Source organism: Chrysochloris asiatica, unplaced genomic scaffold (genome assembly GCF_000296735.1).
Source record: "Chrysochloris asiatica unplaced genomic scaffold, ChrAsi1.0 scaffold00062, whole genome shotgun sequence".
In the NCBI taxonomy this organism is placed as follows: domain Eukaryota; kingdom Metazoa; phylum Chordata; class Mammalia; order Afrosoricida; family Chrysochloridae; genus Chrysochloris; species Chrysochloris asiatica.
The window spans coordinates 441,777-463,095 of NW_006408580.1; the positions used below are offsets into that span (position 1 = coordinate 441,777).

At 48.0% G+C, this 21,319-nt stretch overlaps 2 protein-coding genes across 4 annotated transcripts in view; one reads left to right on the plus strand and one right to left on the minus strand.

Annotated features, from left to right (window-relative positions):
- Positions 1–21,238, plus strand: part of SYN1 (synapsin I) — a 111,481-nt gene extending 90,243 nt beyond the window's left edge. The window contains exons 6-14 of one of the 3 annotated variants that reach the window (XM_006864220.1): positions 14,856–14,918; positions 15,639–15,781; positions 15,875–15,949; positions 16,043–16,145; positions 17,553–17,693; positions 18,062–18,149; positions 18,244–18,561; positions 18,637–18,835; positions 20,132–20,267. In XM_006864220.1, the coding sequence (XP_006864282.1) occupies positions 14,856–14,918; positions 15,639–15,781; positions 15,875–15,949; positions 16,043–16,145; positions 17,553–17,693; positions 18,062–18,149; positions 18,244–18,561; positions 18,637–18,835; positions 20,132–20,267 (1,266 nt within the window). Of the gene's footprint in view, positions 1–14,855; positions 14,919–15,638; positions 15,782–15,874; positions 15,950–16,042; positions 16,146–17,552; positions 17,694–18,061; positions 18,150–18,243; positions 18,836–20,131 lie in introns of all 3 variants that reach the window. The other 2 variants (XM_006864219.1, XM_006864221.1) reach the window with 2 other exon arrangements.
- TIMP1 (TIMP metallopeptidase inhibitor 1) lies at positions 5,814–9,124 on the minus strand. The gene is made up of 5 exons (XM_006864282.1): positions 9,004–9,124; positions 7,440–7,519; positions 6,970–7,096; positions 6,600–6,724; positions 5,814–5,984 (listed from the first exon to the last, which is right to left on the minus strand). Exons 1-5 carry the CDS (start codon positions 9,122–9,124, stop codon positions 5,814–5,816), a joined length of 624 nt encoding a protein of 207 aa, XP_006864344.1.
- Positions 21,239–21,319: the final 81 nt, after the last annotated feature.

Genomic DNA, 21,319 nt, shown 5'->3' on the forward strand with positions numbered 1-21,319 from the left:
ACCACCACAGCACGACAGACAGAGGAGTGGCGGTTGCGTGGTTGCTGTTAAATAGGAATCTCCTTGTGCTAGGGCCCTTAAGTCTGGCTCAAAGGCAGGATTTCTGTCCTTGGGTGTCAATCAAGAGGCAGAAGCGCAGCAGGGGCGACTGGGTTATAGTGAGATGCTTTGGGCTGGGCTTGTGGGTCTCTAAGTTGGTCGACCCCGCCTCTAAGCCAAGATCCAATGGTAAGGCTAGGAAGGCGCTCTCGAGTCCGGGGTAAGTAGGACAGCCTGGCAGGCCCCTGCAGTCTCTTCCCGCTTGGCAGCGTCTCCCCATAGACCTGGTCACCAGACACCTCTCACCCCGCCGCTCCGTGGTCTGGGATTCATTTAACACCTCCACCAGGTCTGTGCAATTGTCGCACACTGTTTAACCGCCGTCCTCCATGATAGAAGCCCTCGTGCTTAAGAGTCACTGGATAAAATAGACTATCTTAAATGGAGGGAAGAACTAATGGAATATAAGGTAACCACAATGGGGTTGGGGTGGGGGTTCAGTTTGGGTGTTGGGGGGGGCAATCCAAGAAGGGGGGAGGAGGCAGAAGAACAAGATAGATAGGGGAACACTGAGACAGGTTTGCATGGCCTAGTGGGGACAGAGGTAAATAGTGATGCATACTCAACCTTGGAACAACAGGGCTCTGGGATACAGGGATCTAGGTATAGCTTGAAGAGGGTAAATAATACTAAAATGCTTGACTGCCTTATGAATATTAGTTTCCCTTGCCTACTATTGTAAAATAGACACTTGAGTGGGATAGAAAGGAATGTTGGGAAACATGATTAGAGAAAACTTGTAAGCCCGCCTTCAGCCTATAACTGATTGGAATACCTAAAAGGGGTTCTACAACTTGCCCAGTGAAATAGGCCTCATGCAAAGCCTTTACATAGTATAGGACCTTAGGTGGAATCCTGAGTCCCATTCACAACCTTGTGAGGTGAGACATTCCCACTAGAAAGGACAAGCAGACTGGAAACAGCTACAGTGACAGAAGATACATCTTCATGATGAACCTGACCTATATGCAGAGCGGTAGTTACTCTAAATACCAACAGAGAGGGAAAGAGTCTTCAAATCAAGTATCAATGCTAACCGCTCTGTGCACAGGGTAGATAGGGACGGGCAACTTAGACATTGGCTACCGAAAATGAGGGGGCAATAAAGGCACGAAATGACAAAAAAAAAAAAAAAAAGTATATAGCACTTCCTGCAAGACTAAGCAGAAGCACTGTGTGGACTCTTTTCAACAAAGATGATTGCCGTGGAGTCGGTTCCGACTCATAGAAACCCTGCATAGGGTTCCGAGGCTGTAAATTTTCATGGGAGCAGAAAGCCACATCTTTCTCCCGTAGAACAGCTGGTAGTTTTGAACTGTTGATCTTGAGGTTAGCAGCCCAACTCGTAACCACTACGCTCTGAGAGACCTAATGAAACAGATGAAAATTCTGGAACCCTGAACTTCAGAGCGAAGGTTAGAGAAGTGATTGAGTGCTTGCTGGGAGGAGAAGCTGAGCAGAGACAGCAAGAGAGGGAGACTGTCGAATCGCTGACCAGACATGGCACAACCATCTTGTGAGCATCTTTGGCAACAGAAAGTGGTCTGGGAGAGCAGATTCACACAGGTGACGGGAAATGTGTGATTCCTTCTTTTTTTCCATGCTCCCCTGGTGACCTGAGGTGTGGCCAGCAGCCATCCTCATTTAGCCCCAGTGCAGACCCTCTCTCCAGGAGTTCAGAGCCATGTGGTTGGGAGTCATGCCAAGTGTGAGGTGGGGGCTGGCTGTGCCACTTTTTTTGCCTGAATTTAGATAGGCTCCGCCGTCCAGACCTCCAGAACCTGCAGATCCACCAGACCCCAGCTGCCCTGTGGGCCTAATAGACACAGAGCAGCTCCATTAAGGGCCTCCATGAACTACTTCTGGATTGAGTAACCTGAACCAAGATGACACTGAGGACTATTGGAACTCCATCTAGAGCCAGGAACTCTGCTGTCACCACCCTCCCACACCCACCTCGTGAAATTTGCAGAGCCTCCAGTTTTCTCCTCTCTGGGGTACTGTTTTTTGGTTTTGTTTTCCTTTTTGTTGTTTTATTATTTTTGTTTTTCTTTTTGTTGCTTTATTATTTTTGCTCATTATTTTTCCTCCTTCTGTTTCCATTCCCTTGAATTTTATCCTATCTCCACTTTTGTTTTTCCTTCTTCTCTTTTGTTTATTTCCCCTCCCTCCTTTGATCTTTCTTTACTACTTTCTCTTTTCATCTTTCCTCTCCCTGCTTTTTCTAAATGTCTTTGTAATTTCTTCCTTTTATTTCCTCTCTCATTTTTATCCTTTATAGCTCCATTTTCTTGTCACTCTTTTTGTTTTATTTATTCTTGGTGTTTTTAAATTTTTATTTTTATTTTTCTCTCTTCTATAGCTTCATTTCCCTGCCCCTCTTCTGTCTTTATAGTTATTTTCTTTGTTTCTGGTTCCTGCCTGTTTTTATTTTTACTCTTTATTATTTCCTTTTCATTGTTGGTTCCTTGTCTATTGTTTTGTTTTGTGTGCTTGTGGAGGAGGCATTCTCTTTCCCACCCAAAAGGAGACAGAAACTGTGGCCATACAGCCCAGCTACAACTGTACATCTATAACTCCACCCACTGGGCAAGAGCCAATACCAGCTCCTATATCAATGAGAGACAGCAGCCAGTACCAACCAAACCCACCCTAAACTGAGGTGCACGAAAGGCAAATAAGAATGGTATACACACTTCCATTCTCTAACTGTACACACAGGAGACAGTTGGTGAGAGTATAAGGACACATTAACACAATCATCAATTAAATACAAATATGACAAACCATACAATGCCCTGGAGACAGCAGATAATTCTAGCTTACCCAAAAGAGAATGGCTCAAACAAAAGACCAAGATGTAGAGCCAGAAAACATTTCTGAGGAAGAAAAGGTAACGGAACTAGCTGAAAAAGAATTAGAAAGAATGGTATTTAAGTACTTTATAAGGATTGACAGAAAGATTGAGGAAAGCAAGGAGAACACAGAAAAAAACTCTTTAGAAGACTTAGACAAACACTCTAAGAGCAGACAAAATAAATGCAAATTTTGAACAATACAAAACCTACAATCAGAAATCCAGAAGTTTTCAGAAATGGACAATACATTGAAAGAGCAAAGGAGTAAATCTGAAGCAATGGAAACCCGAATTAGTGAGTGTGAAGATAAATCTCTCAACACCGGAAGACCTGCTGTGGTGCTAGAAAAACAATCAGAAAAAAAGAAAGCCTAAGAGTTATGTGAGACACCATGAAGAGGAACAACTTTTGGGTGATCGGAATTCCAGAACAGGAAGAGGCAATAAATAGCACAGAGAAAATGGTGGCAAAGTCGCTGGAAGAAAACTTCACTAACATCATGAAAGATGAGAAGATAAGCATACAATAAACGGAATGAACCACAAACAGGATAGATTCCAAAAGATAAATCACCAAAACATATCATAACCAAACTTTCTAAAACCAGAGACAAGGAAAGAATCCTGAGAGCGGCTTGGAAAAAATGAAGTTACCTGCAAAGGAGAACCAGTAAGACTAAGCTCTGGTTTTTCAGCAGAAATTATGTAGGCAAGAAAACAATGAGATGGCATATATAAAACTCTGAAAGAGAAAAATAGTCAAACAGGAATTATATGTCTAGGAAGGGAGCTCTGGTAGCATAGTGGTTACAAATCGGGCTGCGAACCTCAAGGTCAGCAGTTCGAAACTACCAGCTGTTCCACAGGAGAAAGATGAGGCTTTCTGCTCCCGTAAAGGTTTACAGCCTCGGAAACCCTGTACAGGGTCCCTAGGAGTCAGAATCGATTCCAAGGCACATAACAACAACAACAAAACTGTCCCTCAAATACCTCGGCAAAATTAAGACATTTCCTGATAAATAGAAATTAAAGAAATTTTAATAACCAGACCAAGTTGACAAAAAATATTAAAGGGTGTTCTTTGGACCAAGAACCAACCTGAGATTACCATACCTGACACCACCACTCAGAACTCAATCCAGATATATAAGTTATATATATATATATTCAAGTAAAACACAAACCTACAAGACTGAAAATAGGAAACCAGAGATAACAATTTATACTGAAGTCAACTACAAAGCAAAATGAGGGAATAAGGTAGATTTTAAGATAAAACAGAAAGAAGTAACAAAGAAAATGAAGACACCTGCACATCAAAATAAAGACGAAAATCAGAAGTTTTAGTAACATTGCTGTTGTTAGGTGCCAACTCATAGCGATCCTATGCCCAACAGAACGAAACACTGCCCGGTCCTGGGCCAACCTCACAATTGTTGCCAAACTTGAGCCCAATCCATCTCACTGGGGGTCTTTCTCTTTTTCTCAGACCCTCCACTTTACCAAATATGATATCCTTCTCCAGCAACTGGTCCCTCCTAACAGTATGTCCAAAGTATGAGAGATGAAGTTTAGCCATCCTGGCCTCCAAGGAGCACTCTGGCTGCACTTCTTTGGCAGCCCATGGTACTTTTGATATTTTCCTCCAACACCATAACTCAAATGTATGTATCAGTTCTTCTATGGTCTTCCTTATTCACTGTCCAGCTTTTACATTTATATGAGGTCATTGAACACAACAGAAATGAAGAAAATAAAAAGAAAACAAAAATCACAGACAAAATGAACTCAGGGCAGAAAATTATGTGGAAAAAAGAAACCAGCAAAAATGCACACAGCAAAATGACAGCAATCAATTCCTACCTATACTGAATATAAATGGATGAAATGCACCAGTCGAGAAACAGACAAAGAAGAATGGATACGAAAATAGGATCCTTCAATGTGCTGTCTACAAGCGACACAATAAAAAGATGGAGACAGCTTAAATGCCCATCAACAGAAGAATGGTTAAACAAGTGTTGGTACATATACACAATAGAATGCTATGCAACACTGATGAAGCTACTTTCATCGCAACATGATGAACCTGGAGGACATTATGCTGAGTGAAATTAATCAATCACAAAACGACAAAGATTGTATAAGATCACTGTTGTAAAAAAGTTAAGAAAAGGTTTTCTTAATAAAAGAAATAATGGGACAGGGAGGAAAAATTATTCATGGACTAGAGGGTATACACATGTTAACACGGGTGACAGGACAGGCAATATACAAGAGGGAGGTTAGCAGAGGAAAGGTGAAGGCAGTGGGAGACACGAGAGGAATGCAATAGATAAGTGAAAAGAGGTAAATACTATTAACTGATGGTACATGCTGGGGATTGCAATCATTGTAATGAAGCAATGATTTGTTGAATGTAAAACTGATGTTCTGTTCTGCAAACCTTCATTCAATTAACCATAAAAAAGTAGTTGTTTTTTTTTTTTTTAAAGTATATAGCAAAATGTTTTAAAGAACTGCCTAGAGAAATTAACCAATAAGTTATGGTTGATAATGCAGGTTAAATTACGATTACTGATGTTACAGATAACCATTGCTAATGCCAATGTTGAGAATGATTACCAATACATCAAATTTTATGTAAAGTATGAAGCATTTTAAACATTTTGTATCTGTCACCCCTCAGCATTGGTCCCAGGATGCTCCTACCAGGTCATCAGTGAGATAGTTTTGTACACAAGCACTACACAAGGACACCGCCTGCTGAGTGGTAGTTTTTATTTCAGTGTCTGGGAGAAAGATGGGAGTGGGAAAGGAGATGAGCGCTGGGCAGCCTTCTTCTGGAAGACAGGATTCATGCTGCCCAGGGCCTCAGAGACTGCCAAGTGCACAGCCCTGGTTGCTGTGGCAGGCAGGCAAGTTGGCGGCTCTGGAAGCCCTTCTCAGAGCCTGCGAGGAGCTGGTCTGTCCACAGGCAGTGGGTGTCACTCTCCAGCTTACAAGGCACAGATGAACAGGGAAAGACCTGGGGGAAGGGAGAGGACATATCTCTAAGGGCTTCCCCTCTTCCCCTATGGAACAGAACTTTCACCTCCTCAACTTTTAATATCAAGTTGTTAGGAGACTTGGATTGCCCCACCTAGGTATACTCCAGAACTGCCTCTCCATTGGAGGAACAGTCATTGGGCTCTTCAGGGTGACAGTAAACCAGTGACAGGACCAGCTTCCTAAGACTGGTGGTTGGGGAACAGTTGGCAGGTAGGGAATTTTAAGTACAGAAATAGCCAGTGAGGCCCGAGGACCATCAATGGGGCCAGAGGACATTTGTGGCTGTCAGGGGATAGTTAGAACTGCAGAACAACTGTCAGATGTGTTGGGGAAGAGTCAGTGGGAGCATTTTGGGTTCTTGGTGAACATTCTAGGGAACCAAGACAGCAATCCCAAAGACTTGAGAACAGACCTAGGGACTGTCCGAGGGACAGAGAACAGTCAGAAGGTCCAGGGAGTAGCCAATCAAACACAGGGCAAGGGGACAACCAGCATCTCCAAAGAAAACAGTGTTAGATTTGGAGAAACTGCAAGAGAGGTCAGAGACAGGTGGAGGGGAGCCCAGGGAATGAATGGATCTCCAGGTACTCACTGTGCATGCCTCACAGCCCGCAGCGTAGGCCTTTGTGAAACCTCGGCGCTGAGCAGAGCTCAGACTGCTCCAGGGAACTATAAAGCTGCAGGTGGTGATGTGCAGGAACCCATTCCGAAGTTGTCCTGGGAGACGGGAAAGCCAATAGGCACCTTCTGATTGGCTGGGCCAGGGCCAGGGTGGTGCCCAACTGGCATCCCTGGAGCACAGATCCCTTTGGGGAAAGTCCTAGCCTTTTGATAGGCTGGAATTGGGGCTGTCCCTATTTCACCAGGGACCATTCCCTTGAGAGCCTCACATGCCACATGGTTGCTAGGCAGTGTTTAAGGGACAAGTTGGCATGGTACAGGGTGAAGGGGTAGGGTCTGACCAGCAATGAGAAACTCCTCGCTGCGGTTCTGGGATTTATGGAAGTATCCACAGACGCTTTCCATGGCAGGGGTGTAGACGAAGCGGATATCAGAAGCATCCCGCAAGGCACTGAACCCTTTGAACATCTGTTTATGAAAAAGAGGAAGAGTGTCTGTTTTACTGATACCATCCTCCCCTTCTGTTCTGGAGTCCTGGTGTAGTGCTGTGGGTTAATGCGCTGGACTTCAAGGTCGGTTTGAACCTCAAGGTCAGCAGTTCAAGCTCACCAGCGGCTCCTCACAGGGTCACTGTGAGTCGGAATGGACTGAACAGCACGTAACAACAACGACTCTTATGTTCTGTCTTGAAGTCACATAGCATCTGGAGACCACCACCAACTTCCTTGCCAACCTGTGGCCAGAACTGTCTATTTTGATGGGAAGGAAACTGTTAGGAAGTGCTGGGGCAGGGGCAGAAGGTATTGGATACCTTCGTCATCTTGATCTCATAACGCTGGTATAAGCTGGTCTGGTTGACTTCTGCAGTGCCCATGAATTTGGCCCTGATGACTGCAGAAGAGAAGGGAAATGAGTTAAATGGGTTGTTTGAGCGAAAAACAATGAAATCACCACAGTAATACTAAAGAAGCACATACTTAAATAGGACTTACAGCATACTTGAGCAATTTACATTCTTTAATTGACCCAGCTGTATTATTTCCTGCCTACTCATTGCCTGGCATTACTCTAAGCCATTTTTATATATTCATTTGTAATTTACCCACCACATATTTTTGGAACAGCAAAGATGTCAGCTTGAGGACTAAGGTGCGCCTGACCCAAGCCATGGTATTTTCAATAACCTCATATGCATGCGAAAGCTAGACAGTGAATAAGGAAGACCATAGAAGAATTGATGCTTTTGAGTTATGGTGTTGGAGGAGAATATTGAAAGTGCCATGGGCTGCCAAAAGAACCAACAGATCTGTGTTGGAAGAAGTGCAGCCTGAGCACTCTTTGGAGACCAAGATGGCCAGACTTCATCTCTCATACTTCGGACATATTGTCAGGCAGGACCAGTCGCTGGAGAAGGATATCATGTTTGGTAAGGTGGAGAGTCAGAGAAAAAGAGGAAGACCCCCAACAAGAGGGATTGGCCAAGTGGCAGCATCGATGGACTCAAGCTTGGCAACAGTAGTGAGGTTGGCCCAGGATCGGGCAGTGTTTCATTCTGCTGTGCATAAGGTCGCTGTGAGTCGGTACCGACTCGATGTTGTCACCTAACAGTAAACTGTGTGCGAGAAGATCCCTAGATAAAATAAATGGTTTATACTTGACTGCTAACCTAAAGGTTGATGGTTTGAAGCCACCCAGTGGTACCATGGAAGAAAAGGCCTAGCAATCTGCTTCCCTGAAGATTACAGTTAAGAAACCCCTATGGAGTAGTCCTACTCTGCAACACATAGGGTCACTTGTGAGTTCGAATCCACTCAACAACAACAACTGTGTGCCAGGCACTGTTCAGTGCTCTGTGGATTCCTTCATTCAGTCAACAAGCATTTTTTTTTTTTTTTGAACACTTGTGTGCCAGGCACTGTTCAAGGTGATAGGGACACACAGTGAACAAAACACAAAAATCTCTGCCCTTGTGGTATTCACACTGTAGCCATGAGAAGAAGGACTAAAACTAAGCAAAATAAATAAGTATATAAAATGTAAAAAAAAACAGTTTTAAGCGTGATAGAGGATTATAAAGCTTCATAAGAGGGATCAGGGGTTAAATGTGAAACAAGGTTTCCAGGGAAGGCCACCCTGAAGTGACACTTGAGGCAGACATGCATGTGGATGGGAAGTGGGAAGGATGTACCAGACAGAGGGAGGGCCAGTACAAAGTCCTGTGGTGGGATTGAGCCTGGTGTCCTTCAGAAAATGTGAGGAGGCCAGTGTGGCTGGAGCAGAGTAAGAGCAGGGCTAGGCAGAACTGTTTTAGAAGTAGGTACCACTGCGAACCCCACTGGACTGAGAAGGGCAGGTGGGGTGGGGTGAAGACTCACCAATGTCAGAGTTGCAGAAGGCCATCTGGGGATGGTGTGGGACACAAGTGCAGGCTTTGCTGGGGGCGATCAGCCACAGCAACATCAGGATGCCAGAAGTCCAGGACATGAATTGGGGCATGGTGGGTTCTGCTAGAGTCAGGAGTCAGAGCAGGGGGTGTCAGGTGGCTCCCACCCCAGCCTATCCCAGGGCAGCCTGGAAGGGGATTAAGGGACTGGTTTGGGCTTGGGGAGTTTGTGGATTTTCAGGGGTTTGGTAATTTGGGGGGCCCAGAGGGATTTAGGAGAGTTTAAGCAATTTTGGTACTTGGATGGTTTAGGGGCCTGGGTGAGTTGGAGGATTAGAGGGTTGTGGAGTTTGAAATATAAGGGGTTGGGGAATCTGAGAAACGTTTGTGGGGGTGGAATTTGGAGGTTTAGGAGTTTGGGATGAAAACTTTGGGGTTTGAGGAGTTGGAGAAGTTTGGGGGAGGTTGGGATTTAAGGATGAGAAATTTGGTGGAGGTTGGGGGTTTTCGGAAGTTGAGGGAGTTTGGAGGCTTAAGGGGTTGGAGGATTTTGGGGGCTTAAGAGATTCAGGGGCAGGGGAATTTTGAGGTTTGCGGGATTGAGGAGTTTGGAGGATTTGGGGGTTTTGGGAGTTTAGGGAGCTGGGGGACAGTCAGGGAATTTAGGGGAGTTGGCAGTTGGGGTCATGGGGTTGGGGAGTTGATATGGATGTCAGGGGTCGGGGAGTTTAGGGGATTGGGTTTGATGGAGCAACTTCAGCCCCTCTCTCCCTCCCTTTCCAGCCCAGGGACAGGCAGATCTGGTGGCTGGCTGGAAAGTACCAGGCCGGCTCCAGGCTCTGCGAGGCCACCCAGGCCCCAGCCTACCTCTGGTGTCTCTCTAGGCGCTGGGTCTGCGGAGATGGCGGCAGGGCCTGAGCGGTGGGGATAAATGTCCATGCGAAGGGGCGGGGTGGCAGTGGTACGGAAACCACAGGCGTTCAGGCTTCCTGGACGCATTACTCATCCGCCCACCATCAGCGCTGAGGCCAAGGGGCGGGCGCCGCTGCGGAAAAGGGGATGCACCCTTCTCCTCTCCCTCCCCCTGGGCCGCAGACTGGTCACCCCTTCCCCCATCTCCACGTTGTGCACCAAACCTTACAAGCAGCCAGAATAGGGAATTTAGAGGTAGGAGTCCTCTGCCTCCACGAGTCTCCAAAATCCTTCCAAAGTTTATCGTCTTCTCCACATTTCCCAAGCTCTTCATGGCTGAAACCTGAATTAGTTCGTTCCTTCAACACACACACACACGCACACGCACACGCACACGCACACACACGCACGCAACAACATAAAAATTCTTTTCCTTATAGATCTGACATTCTGCTGAGGGGCAGGGAAAGTCGACAGAAACAAAGTAGAAGCAATGAAGGAACATAAAGCAAGGTGGGCAAACTTGAGGTACAGAGTTGATTGATAAGATTCCAGAACTGGGATTTGAGCTCTGGTAGCGTAGTGGTTACGAATCGGGCTGCGAACCTTAAGGTCAGCGGTTCGAAACTACCAGCTGCTCCGCGGGAGAAAGATGAGGCTTTCTACTCCCGTAAGGATTTACACCCTCGGAAACCCTGTACAGGGTCGCTATGGGTCGGACCCGACTCGACGGCACTTAACAACAACAACAACAGCCTGGAGCCAGAGCCTGGGTCTTAACCCCGCCCTCAAACCACAGCCAGCTAACCAGAATTTATATGACTCCTACTATATACCAATGGAAGGAGCTCTGGTAGCGTAGTGGTTACGAATAGGGCTGCGAACTGCAAGGTCAACCGTTTTAAACTACCAGCCGCTCCGCGGGAGAAAGATGAGGCTTTCTGCTCCCGTAGAGATTTACAGCCTTGGAAACCCTGTACAAGGTCACTATGAGTCGCACGGCACATAACAACAACAACATATATCAATGAGGCTCTGGCAGAATTCTTGCCTTGCCTTTCATATGGGAAACTGAGGGGTGACTCCTGTTGGTAAATTTGCTATGATGTGTTGCTATGATGCTGAACAGGCTTCAGCAGAGCTCTCATACTAAGATGAACTGGGAACAAAGGCCTGACGATCTACTTCCGAAAAATCAGCCAATGAACCAAAATGGTTGGCACCACAGTTGATGGTGGGGGAGGGCACAGGACGGGCAGCATTTTGTTCTATTGTGTATGGGGTCACCATGAGTCAGGGACTACCAACTTTTCGGCAGCTAAGAACAATATACTGTAATATACACACTTGTCATAATTTGTCACTTAAAGTTCACAAACTCTGAGATGGGAACTGGTGGTATTCTCATTTCACAGATGAGGAAATATGAGGCATTAGAGGGATTGAGAAATCCTGGTGTGGCACTGTGGGCTAATGCGCTGGACTGCAAGGTCACTTTGAACTACAGGGTCAGTGGTTCAAGCTCATCAGTAGCTCCTCGGAAACCCTATACAGGGTCGCTATGAGTAGGAGCCGACTCAATGGCACTTAACAACAACAACAACAGAGGGATTGAGGAGTTCCTCGGTGATTCAAACGGCTAACATGCTCAGCTACTAACCAAAAGGCTGGAGGTTCGAATCTACCTAGAGGTGCCTCAGAAAGATCTGGCGAGCTACTTCCAAAGACTCAGTCATTCAAAACTCTAAGAAGTAGAGTTACATTCGGACACACATGGGGTTGCCTTGAGTCAGATTCAACTCAAGGGTAATTGATTTTTTAGAAGGATTGAAGAATTTTCCCAAGATTCATAAGTCATGACTGGGATTTGAACCTTGGCTAATACCAGGATCTTAACCCAGGCAAGGCACAGTCCTGGCAAGCAGAGAATGTGCCTATGGGATGGAGGTGGGGGGTTGTTGAATGATGGTGAAAGAGGCCAGTGAGTCAGTAGAAAACGAATCCTCACTCCATCGTGTCCTTCCCCTTTCCCACCAACCCTCCCACAACTGAGGTGGGATTACTACCACCATTTATGGAGAGCTTTCTATGTAACAAGCACTGTTCTAAAGCCTTTGTAAATGTACAGTTTCTCATTCAGCCAGTCCTGATTAACTCCTTGTTGGTTAATGAAGTGATGTTCAAACAATAGTAATCATAGTTGTCGTTAAGTGCAAGAGTTGGTTCCAACTCATAGCGATGCAGTGTACCGAACACTTACTGAGGATCGAGGTTCAGTGTGTGCCAGATACTATGCTGTGTTGCTCCTGAAATAACTAATTTGTTCCTCTCAACATCCCTGTGCTAGGGACTGTATGTTATCATTATACACATGGGGGAACTGGGACATAGTGACCTGCTCAAGGAATGAGAGAGGAGAAATGAATTTTTAGGAGAGGACAGGAAAGAAGAGAAGTAAACCCAAAAGACTGTAGGCACTGACTGTGAATGTGGTTGAGTATGTGGGGGTGGGGTGGTGAGAGTGAATGAATGAGGTAGAGGTTGAGTAAGAGCAGGAGATGGCCAAGGCTGAGGGAGAAGTGAAGAAAGGGAAAGTCCTCCTACAGTCCCTTGCTGACCCTGGATCTGACGCCAGCTCTGATTCTGAGGCCTGAGTCAGCAGAGGGTTTTACCAACTATCTACATCTGAGGGCTGTGGGGATTCAGCTTATTGCGCAGGCTGTGAAACTGTTGAGTTTCGAGGAAGCGATGTCTGTGTGTGTGACCATCTGGAAAGCTGATGGGTGTAGGGCTTGTGAAGCTCAGCTAACCCATGTGGAGAGCTAACCCCTAACAATCCTCACTACACACCCAAAGCTTTGAACTGATTATACCCTTTGTACCGATCAAGAAATAGAGGTCCAGGAAGGAGTTAAGTGACCTGCCTGGGCTCCACATGGCCTTAGAAGGAGGGGAGGCCTAGATGTGAATCTAGGGCTCTCCAGGGGGACCCTAGCGTCCGTAACTGTATGCATATACACATGTGTGGGCACACACATACACAGTGTGTGCAGATTCAGGGCCAGAGGAAACAAGGACTGTTTATGAAAACAAAAAACAAAAAACCAGAAACCTCAGGGTTGTGTGTTGTGTGCCCACACTACATGATGCATTTCTACTTGAGACTGTGTATGTGCCTTTGAGAACTGTGTGTGTGCGTTTAGGTGGTATATGTACCTTTGTGGTGTTGTGTGTTTGACAGCTGTGCGTGAGGCTGTGTTTTATAGATCCCCGTGTGTTTTTTGTGTGGTGCTGTGGGTTAATGTGTTGGACTGCAAGGTCAGTGGTTCAAGCTTACCAGCTGCTCCTCGGAAATCCTATACATGGTCACTACTTGCTTCTGGGAATTGTGTTTCTGCCTCTGTAAATTGGGTCCAGGTTATCTATGTCATTGGGGATGCTTTTTCACCTCTGTAAACTGTATGTATACCTGAGTATGCATCATGTACACACCTCTGCATTGTTTCTCTGGCAAGCTGCCTAGAGGACCCTCATAATCCTCCATTCCAACACTGTACCTCTCAAGCACTCCTGCCCCCCCATATAATGACACCAGTCATTTGGGAAATGAGGAAGGTGGGAGTGCAGAGGGAGGGCGATGCCTGAAGGTCAGTCAGTCTCCTTTAGCCTGTGAGCTTCCTGTGCCTGTCGGGAAGTGTGAACCACGGGGAACCGCCCCAGCATCCCCTCCGGGAAAGTATCTCTCTAGAATTCAGTCAGTCTTCCCAGTGGGAGGGAAGAGCGGGAGGGGCCCTTAGAGTGCCTTTAGGCTCTGATGGGGCTGGAGTCATCCAACCCAGCCCCCTTTATCATGCTCAGGGGTGGTGGTGAGAAACTCGCGATATCTCTCATGCCAGAATGTGTGTGCCAGGAATGTTAGTGCACACATCCAGAGTTGCCTGGGAGTATACTTTGGAGGGTACTGGGTGTCTCTGGTTCTGTATATGTCTGTGTTGCATACTTGGCAAAGCATGTGTATCTAGATATACATTTTGTGTGCCTAGAAGTGTGGTGTAGGTCTCTGTGTTATAGGTCTCCGTGGTTACATGAATATCTAGAAATGTGTGTGTACATTGCATGTTGTGTCGGTCCTTCTGTTTATTGAGTCTAGGAATGTTGTGTGTCTGTGAGTGTTGAATCTGTGCCAAGTTCTGTTGTGTCAGAGATGAATGTGCCTCAGTATTCTATGGCTGTGGCTCTGGTGGTCGTCTCTGTGTTCCGTGGGCAAGTCTTTATGTGGTATGTGTGTCCCTCTGTTATGTGTTATGTTGCTGGGAAATGAGGCTGGTTGGGGATGCTGGTCTCTGTTCCTTGCTGTGATTACTTGATTGGGTGGATGACTATTGTGGGTTTCTGAGCACCTCTGGAGAGCGAGGTGGGTTTTGAAAACCTGGGCTGGACGAGGGTCTCTCAGTCTGTGTCTCAATGTGCATTAGCATCTCTTGGCTTGGTTGTGTCAATCTGAGTTCTGAGAGTTTGTGTGGGTCGCTGGGATATGCATGTATGTGGACAACACTTGCATGCAAGGTCTGATGTAGGGTACAGTTGATACATGCTCATCACCAGCACCCCTGCGCACACACTCACCCCTTTAGCATTCTCACTGTAAAAACAAACATTCCTTTTTCTGGGAAAAGTCCCCCATCTCTGCCACAGACAGCATGGGCAGGAAGTCTGGGGCTACAGGGTGACAAAGGGGGAAGATGGACAGGCAGGGCTCTAGGTTTGATTTTGAGCTCAGGGGTGCTGTGTAACACCATCTCTGATCTCCCTCTTCTGGGAAGTGGTCTATAATGTGACTCCCACCAGATGAGTTCCCCTCAGCACCAACCCCGACCCCTGGCACTCAGCCTCCTGCCATGACCACGCTGCTTCTCTTTCCATCCTATTCAGCTCAGCAGCACAACTTACCCTGTGGTTGTGAAGATGGGGCATGCACATTCCGGGATGGGAAAGGTGAGTCCGTGTGTGTGTCTATACATGGTTTGCACATCTGGCACCGTGTTCATGTAGATGTATATTTGTATGTCCGACAGTAATCTTGTATGATTGTGCCTCGTGGGGTGTTTTTATTTGCATGTTTTTCCATTTTTTTTGTGGGTCCATTTCTCTATTGTGCATTCAGCCAATGTGCATGTTCTGCTAGCGTATCCATTATTGTATGTATGTATATGCATGCCTGTGTTGGGCACAGAACCATAATCGTTTATGTCCAAGCATCTTGAGGTCCTTGTATGCTTTCCATCCATCTGGATTTTGTCTTTGTGAGTACAGAGAAGACTTGTGATTTGTATGTTTGAGTGTCTGTACTTGTATATGTTTGCATATTGTGTAAGACTGACTTTGTGCCTAGGTGCCCATTACATATACTGTATATACACCCAATTGTTCAGTTTCATTTAGACATAATTGACAAATTATATAACTCACACATCTGAAGTGTACAATCCACTGGTTTTTAGTATGTTCAGAGTTCTACATAGGTGACTTTGTGAACATGTGAGCAATCGGGAACCTATATCTGCATGTTGGTGTACCCTGGTGTGCCTGTATACTGTGTCCACTGAATTTCTGTGTAGGCATCTCACATGTGTACTGTATGTGTTCACAGCCTCACTCCCTGAGGCACGGCCCCTACTACCCCATCCTGACTGGGCCCTGATCCCACTCTCACAGGTCAAGGTAGACAACCAGCATGACTTCCAGGACATCGCAAGTGTTGTGGCACTGACTAAGACCTATGCCACTTCTGAGCCCTTCATTGATGCCAAATATGATGTGCGTGTCCAGAAGATCGGGCAGAACTACAAGGCCTACATGTGAGTGGAGAAAGCACGGTGTGGGGAGGGGGCCCTGCCCAGTCCCGCCCATCCATTGTAAGCCTCTTGATGGTCTCTTGCCTGGTCCCCCAGGAGGACATCAGTGTCCGGGAACTGGAAGACTAACACTGGCTCTGCAATGCTTGAGCAGATCGCCATGTCGGACAGGTGAGCACCTCACCCTCGCGGTGGGATAGTGCCGCTGGGGATGCAGCTACTCAGGCAGGGCCCTGACAGGCTTCCCTACTCTTGGCTTGGCAGGTACAAGCTGTGGGTGGACACGTGCTCAGAGATCTTTGGGGGACTGGACATCTGTGCAGTGGAGGCGCTGCATGGCAAGGATGGAAGGGACCACATCATCGAGGTGAGTGCACAGAGGGAGGAGCAAGACCATGGCAGCGGCGCTATAAACTGTGGTCAACTCTGTGGCACACAGGTCCTCAGCGAATGGCAGAATGCTGAGTAAACTGGTAAATACCGTGTGAACTGAGACATCCCTGGCAAATGGTAAAACCACTCAACTCTAAACTACTCTTTGGATTAGGATGTCCTTGGTGAATGGCAAAACGCTTAGTAAAGTAAAAGTATGCAGTGCACTGAGAGGCCCTGGGCAAACAGCAAAGCGTTTGGTTAACTATAGAAGTTGGAAAAGCAAATTAGTAAAGCTAGCAAAGCACTCTGTAGACTGTAAAAACTGAAAACCAACCCAACGTCAACGAGTCAATTCCTAGCAATCCTACAGGTTAGTGTAGACACAACTGCTTCATTGTGTTTCTGAGGCTGTAAATCTTCACAGAATCAGACTGTCCCATCTTTCTCCCTCAGAGCAGCTTGAACTGCAGACCTTGTAGTTAGCAGTCCAATGTCTAAACCACAATGCCACCAGGGCTCCATGATGGTGGTTCTGTGCCACCAGATCGATTCTAACTCATAGTGACTATGTATAGGGTCTCCAAGGCTGTAAATCTTTGCGGGAGCAGACCTTGTGGTTAGCAGCCCAGCTCGTAACCCACTAACGCCCCCAGGCTTCCATACAGGAAAACAAAACCCAAACCTAAACCTACTGCTGGGCACTGGTGTGGCGCTATAGCATCAGCACTGTACTGATAACTGCAAGTTCAGCAGTTCAAACCCACTAGCTGCTCTCAGGGTAGCTATGAGTTGGAAACGACTTGATGGCATGTTCTGCCCATAGAGGGTTTCCAAGACTATAAATTTTAACAGGAGCAGACAGCCTCATCTTTCGTCTGTGGAGCTGCTGGCAAGTTTCAACTGCTATTTATCGTACAGTGCCACCGGTGCTCCTAATAAAATTATAAAGCAGGAATCCGCAAACTTTTTCCGCAAAAGGCCAGATAGTACGTATTTTAGTCTCTATCGCAACAACTCAACCCTACAAAATCAAGGTTAACAAGTAAATGTGGTTGTGTTTCAATAACGCTTTATGGATGCTGACATCTAAATTTCAGATCATTTTCACTTGTCATGAATTTTTTTAAATGCTTTGTCAACCAATAAAAAAAAACGCAAAACCCACTCTTCGCTATACAAAAACACTTGGTGAGATGGGTTTGGCCCATCTGTAAAGTACCCCATCGGCTGTAAGGTACCCTGTGAGGAAGACAAGTCGTCTTCGCAGTGCAAAATCTGTGCCTCTCAAAGCTTTCTTTGGCAGATGCCATGCTTTTTGCCAACTTAAAGTACCTTGTTACTGTCACCTTCACATGTCCTTCCTACCCTTCTCCTCACTGGACCCTTTTTCTTCCTCCAGGTGGTGGGCTCCTCCATGCCACTTATTGGAGATCACCAGGATGAAGACAAACAGCTCATTGTAGAGCTCGTTGTCAACAAGATGGCCCAGGCCCTGCCCAGACAGCGAGATGCCTCCCCGGGCAGGGGCTCTCACAGCCAGGTCAGGCCCCTGGTGTTGAGCAAGGGCCAGGCTGGTCTCCTGGGGTCTGGAGGGGAGGCCAGCCCCAAGCCACGAGGTGCCGTGCCTACAGTTGGTAATCACTAGGCTAACTTGTGCTGAGCAAAGTGCCTACAGCATTGCCGGGATGAACTTGTGGTGGCAATTACCAATTTTACTTTAAAAAATTTGATGAATAGTTGCTACCCAATTTCGATGAGCGCCCCCTCCCACCCCAACTTCCCTTCTGCTCAGTCACAAATGGGGCAACACCCAGCTCAGAGGGCACCCATGTCATCCTGATTGGCTGATTCTCCACTGCTGGTTAACTATTTTTAACCTCTTTCCTGCTCCACTCCTCTGCCCTGCAGACTCTGTCCCCAGGGGCCCTGCCCTTGGGCCGCCAGACCTCCCAGCAGCCCACAGGGCCCCCAGCTCAACAACGACCCCCACCACAGGGTAAGTGAGGGGTTGGCCTGCTCAGTCTCTTACCGTCCCAGCTGCCCCCACCTCTTACTTGCCCACTCTCACATGTGTGCTCTCTGTCCCTCAGGTGGGCCTCCACAGCCGGGCCCAGGCCCCCAGCGCCAGGGACCCCCGTTGCAGCAACGCCCGCCCCCACAGGGCCAGCAGCACCTTTCGGGACTTGGACCCCCAGCTGGCAGCCCTCTGCCCCAGCGCCTGCCAAGTCCCACATCAGCATCCCAGCAGCCCGTGTCCCAGGGCCTGCCAATGACCCAGGGCCAAGGCCGTCAGTCCCGACCAGTAGCTGGAGGACCAGGGGCACCTCCAACAGCCCGCCCACCTGCCTCCCCATCGCCCCAGCGCCAGGCAGGACCCCCACAGGCTACCCGTCAGACATCCGTCTCTGGTCCAGCTCCGCCGAAGGCCTCGGGGACCCCACAGGGTGGGCAGCAGCGCCAGGGTCCACCCCAGAAACCCCCAGGGCCTGCTGGTCCCACACGCCAGGCCAGCCAGGCAGGCCCAGTGCCCCGTACTGGGCCACCCACCACGCAGCAGCCACGGCCCAGTGGTCCAGGCCCTGCTGGACGTCCCACCAAGCCACAACTGGCCCAGAAACCCAGCCAGGATGTGCCACCACCTGCCACCGCCGCTGCCGGGGGACTCCCACACCCCCAGCTCAAGTAAGGGGACCCCCGCAGCAGCCCTCACCCTGCTGCTCACAAAGTAGGCTCCTGCACCAAATGGGGCAACCCCAGTTCCCATGCCCCCCAGATTGAGATCCTATCCAGAGGCCCAGAGCACTCCCTCTCCAGCCGGAACCAAGCCCTTTCCTCAAGCTCTGGATCCTCCCAGACCATCAGTGACGCTGCTCTCCATCCCAGATCCTTTTCTCTCAAGACCAGGGATTTGGGCCTGAGTTCCCAGAAAAGCACCCATTTTCAATTATGATCCTTTCCAATAAGTCCTAGGAAATTCCCCTTCTCCAGCCCATCCCCAGCACCTTGCCGATCCCCCTTCAGTACCTCCATGGCTCATCTCAAAATCTTCCCTACAAAACTCACCTCCACCCTGTCCATTCTTAGATGTCTTCCACCCAAACTTTTGGCCCAATTCATAACACTCCCTATGTCACTCCAGCTGTTCCCCCAGTTGATCCTCATATTTTCCTAGCAGTCTATCCGGTCCATCCCCAAATCCTCCTGTTCCATCTGTCTCTTCCCAAACCATCACATCATCTTCTTTGCCTTTTCTGGTCCATTTCTTAGTTCAGAAGTCTTCCCTGCCCCATCCCCATCAGCCTACCCAGAACTCCAGCTCCTTGGTCCAAGGCTCCTTGCAGGCCATCCCAGATTCCTCACCCTTAAGGCTGGAATCCTCCCTGCTCTTCTTCTTCACACATAACTATCAGTCTAGCCTAGAATTTGAAAAGATTCAGCAAAAGTCCTTCTAAACCTCCACTCCTGGTCACCTCAAGACCTACTTCTCAGTTTTAGAACCTCCAAGTTCCTGAAGACCTCCACTCCTGGCCCTTCCAGAGTGCAGTTTTCCATCTTGGAAGCTCCCAGATACCAGGCAACCTATTTCTGGCCTTAACACCACGGAATCCCCTACATTCCTGAAAAGCCCTACTCCTGGTCTCAGATCTCTAGCTCACACTCTTCCCCACCAAACGTATCCAAAGCCTTAGCAAACTCCTATTTTTTAGCCCTCTTTTCATGGATCTCCTTTATCTCCTTCACCTTGAATCCAAGTCCTCCTAACTGGGTATAGATCCCACCTCCTCGGTCCAATGTCCCTCCCAGTCCTGAGACTCCTTCAGGGTCTAGGCCCATGAAGGTGGGTGGGCAGGTCACAGGCACAGCCCGAGGATCAGATGGGCAGGGCTGGGGCCGGGCCTGGGGTAACATTGTGTTTCTCTCCCCTTCCTTTCCCTCTTCCCCCCCTTCCTCCCACACCTCCACCTTGTCTCTCTCTAGCAAATCCCAGTCTCTGACCAATGCCTTCAACCTTCCAGAGCCAGCCCCGCCCAGGCCCAGCCTTAGCCAGGACGAGGTGAAAGCTGAGACCATCCGCAGCCTGAGGAAGTCTTTCGCCAGCCTCTTCTCCGACTGACACCCCACCCTGAGAATCCCCAAATCCCTGGGCAACCCCCTTCTGGGCCCTGAATCCATTTCTCACTTTCGGAACCTTCAAATCCCCTGAGACTGCCTCTCCTGGTTCTCTTAAGATCCTACTTCCCATTCCTCAAGATCCCTGAGTCTCTTGAGAAACCACACTCCTGGTCCTAAATCCAATTCTCAAGTTTGGAATCCCCAAGTCCTGCTAAATCCTGCTCCTGGTCACCTCAAGACCTACTTCTCAGTTTTAGAACCTCTAAATTCCTGAAGACCTCCACTCCTGGCCCCTCCAAAGTGCAGTTTTCCATCTTGGAAGCTCCCAAATACCAGGCAACCTATTTCTGGCTCTAACACCACTGAATCCCCTCCTGGAGCCCGGACATTCCTGGAAAGTCCTACTCCTGGACCCAGATCTCTCAAGCACACCTGTTCTCCACCAAATATGTCCAAATCCATAGGAAACCCCTATTTTTGAACCCCTTTCCATGGATTTCCTCTCTCTGTGGAGATCTACATCTTCAAACACCATCACCACACTCACATGGATTTTCCTTCACCCTCCCTCACACTCATGCAACACATTGGGAACTCCCATTTCTAGGTCCTCTCAGTTCCCCCAGGGACCCCATCCCCTCATTCCTGCCTCTGACAGTTGTCTTTAAATATGCAAACCCCACCAACCCTCCCAGAATCCTTTGCACATGGAAGGCCAGTGGTCCCCAACTTCCCCACCTTTGCCGTGATGTCTGTGTCTGTGACTGATGTGGCCTCCTCTTGTGCCGTGCTTGGCATATGTGGTCCTCGTTCATCGTGCCGCCTGTGGTGACGCGTGTGCAGTGATGCTGTTTATGTGGTCCACACTTCCCTCAACCTCCACTCCTTGCCTGGACTTAACCCCCACCCCTCAGCGGCTCTGAACCCCAAGAGAAGAGTCGAGAAGCAAAATAAACAAACCAAGGCCCAGCAGAATTCTGTGCTTCTTGGTGAAGAGAAGGGAGTCCTTGAGTAAGGGGGAGACACAGAGGGGACCCCCGAATCCACATGGGG

Coding starts and splice junctions, on each gene's coding strand:
- TIMP1 (XM_006864282.1), bottom strand. CDS start 9,124: ATGCCCCAATTCATGTCCTGGACTTCTGGCATCCTGATGTTGCTGTGG. Junction 6,725..6,969: donor CGAGGAGTTTCTCATTGCTG/GTCAGACCCTAC, acceptor CCCGTCTCCCAG/GACAACTTCGGAATGGGTTC. Junction 5,985..6,599: donor CGGGCTGTGAGGCATGCACA/GTGAGTACCTGG, acceptor CCCTTCCCCCAG/GTCTTTCCCTGTTCATCTGT.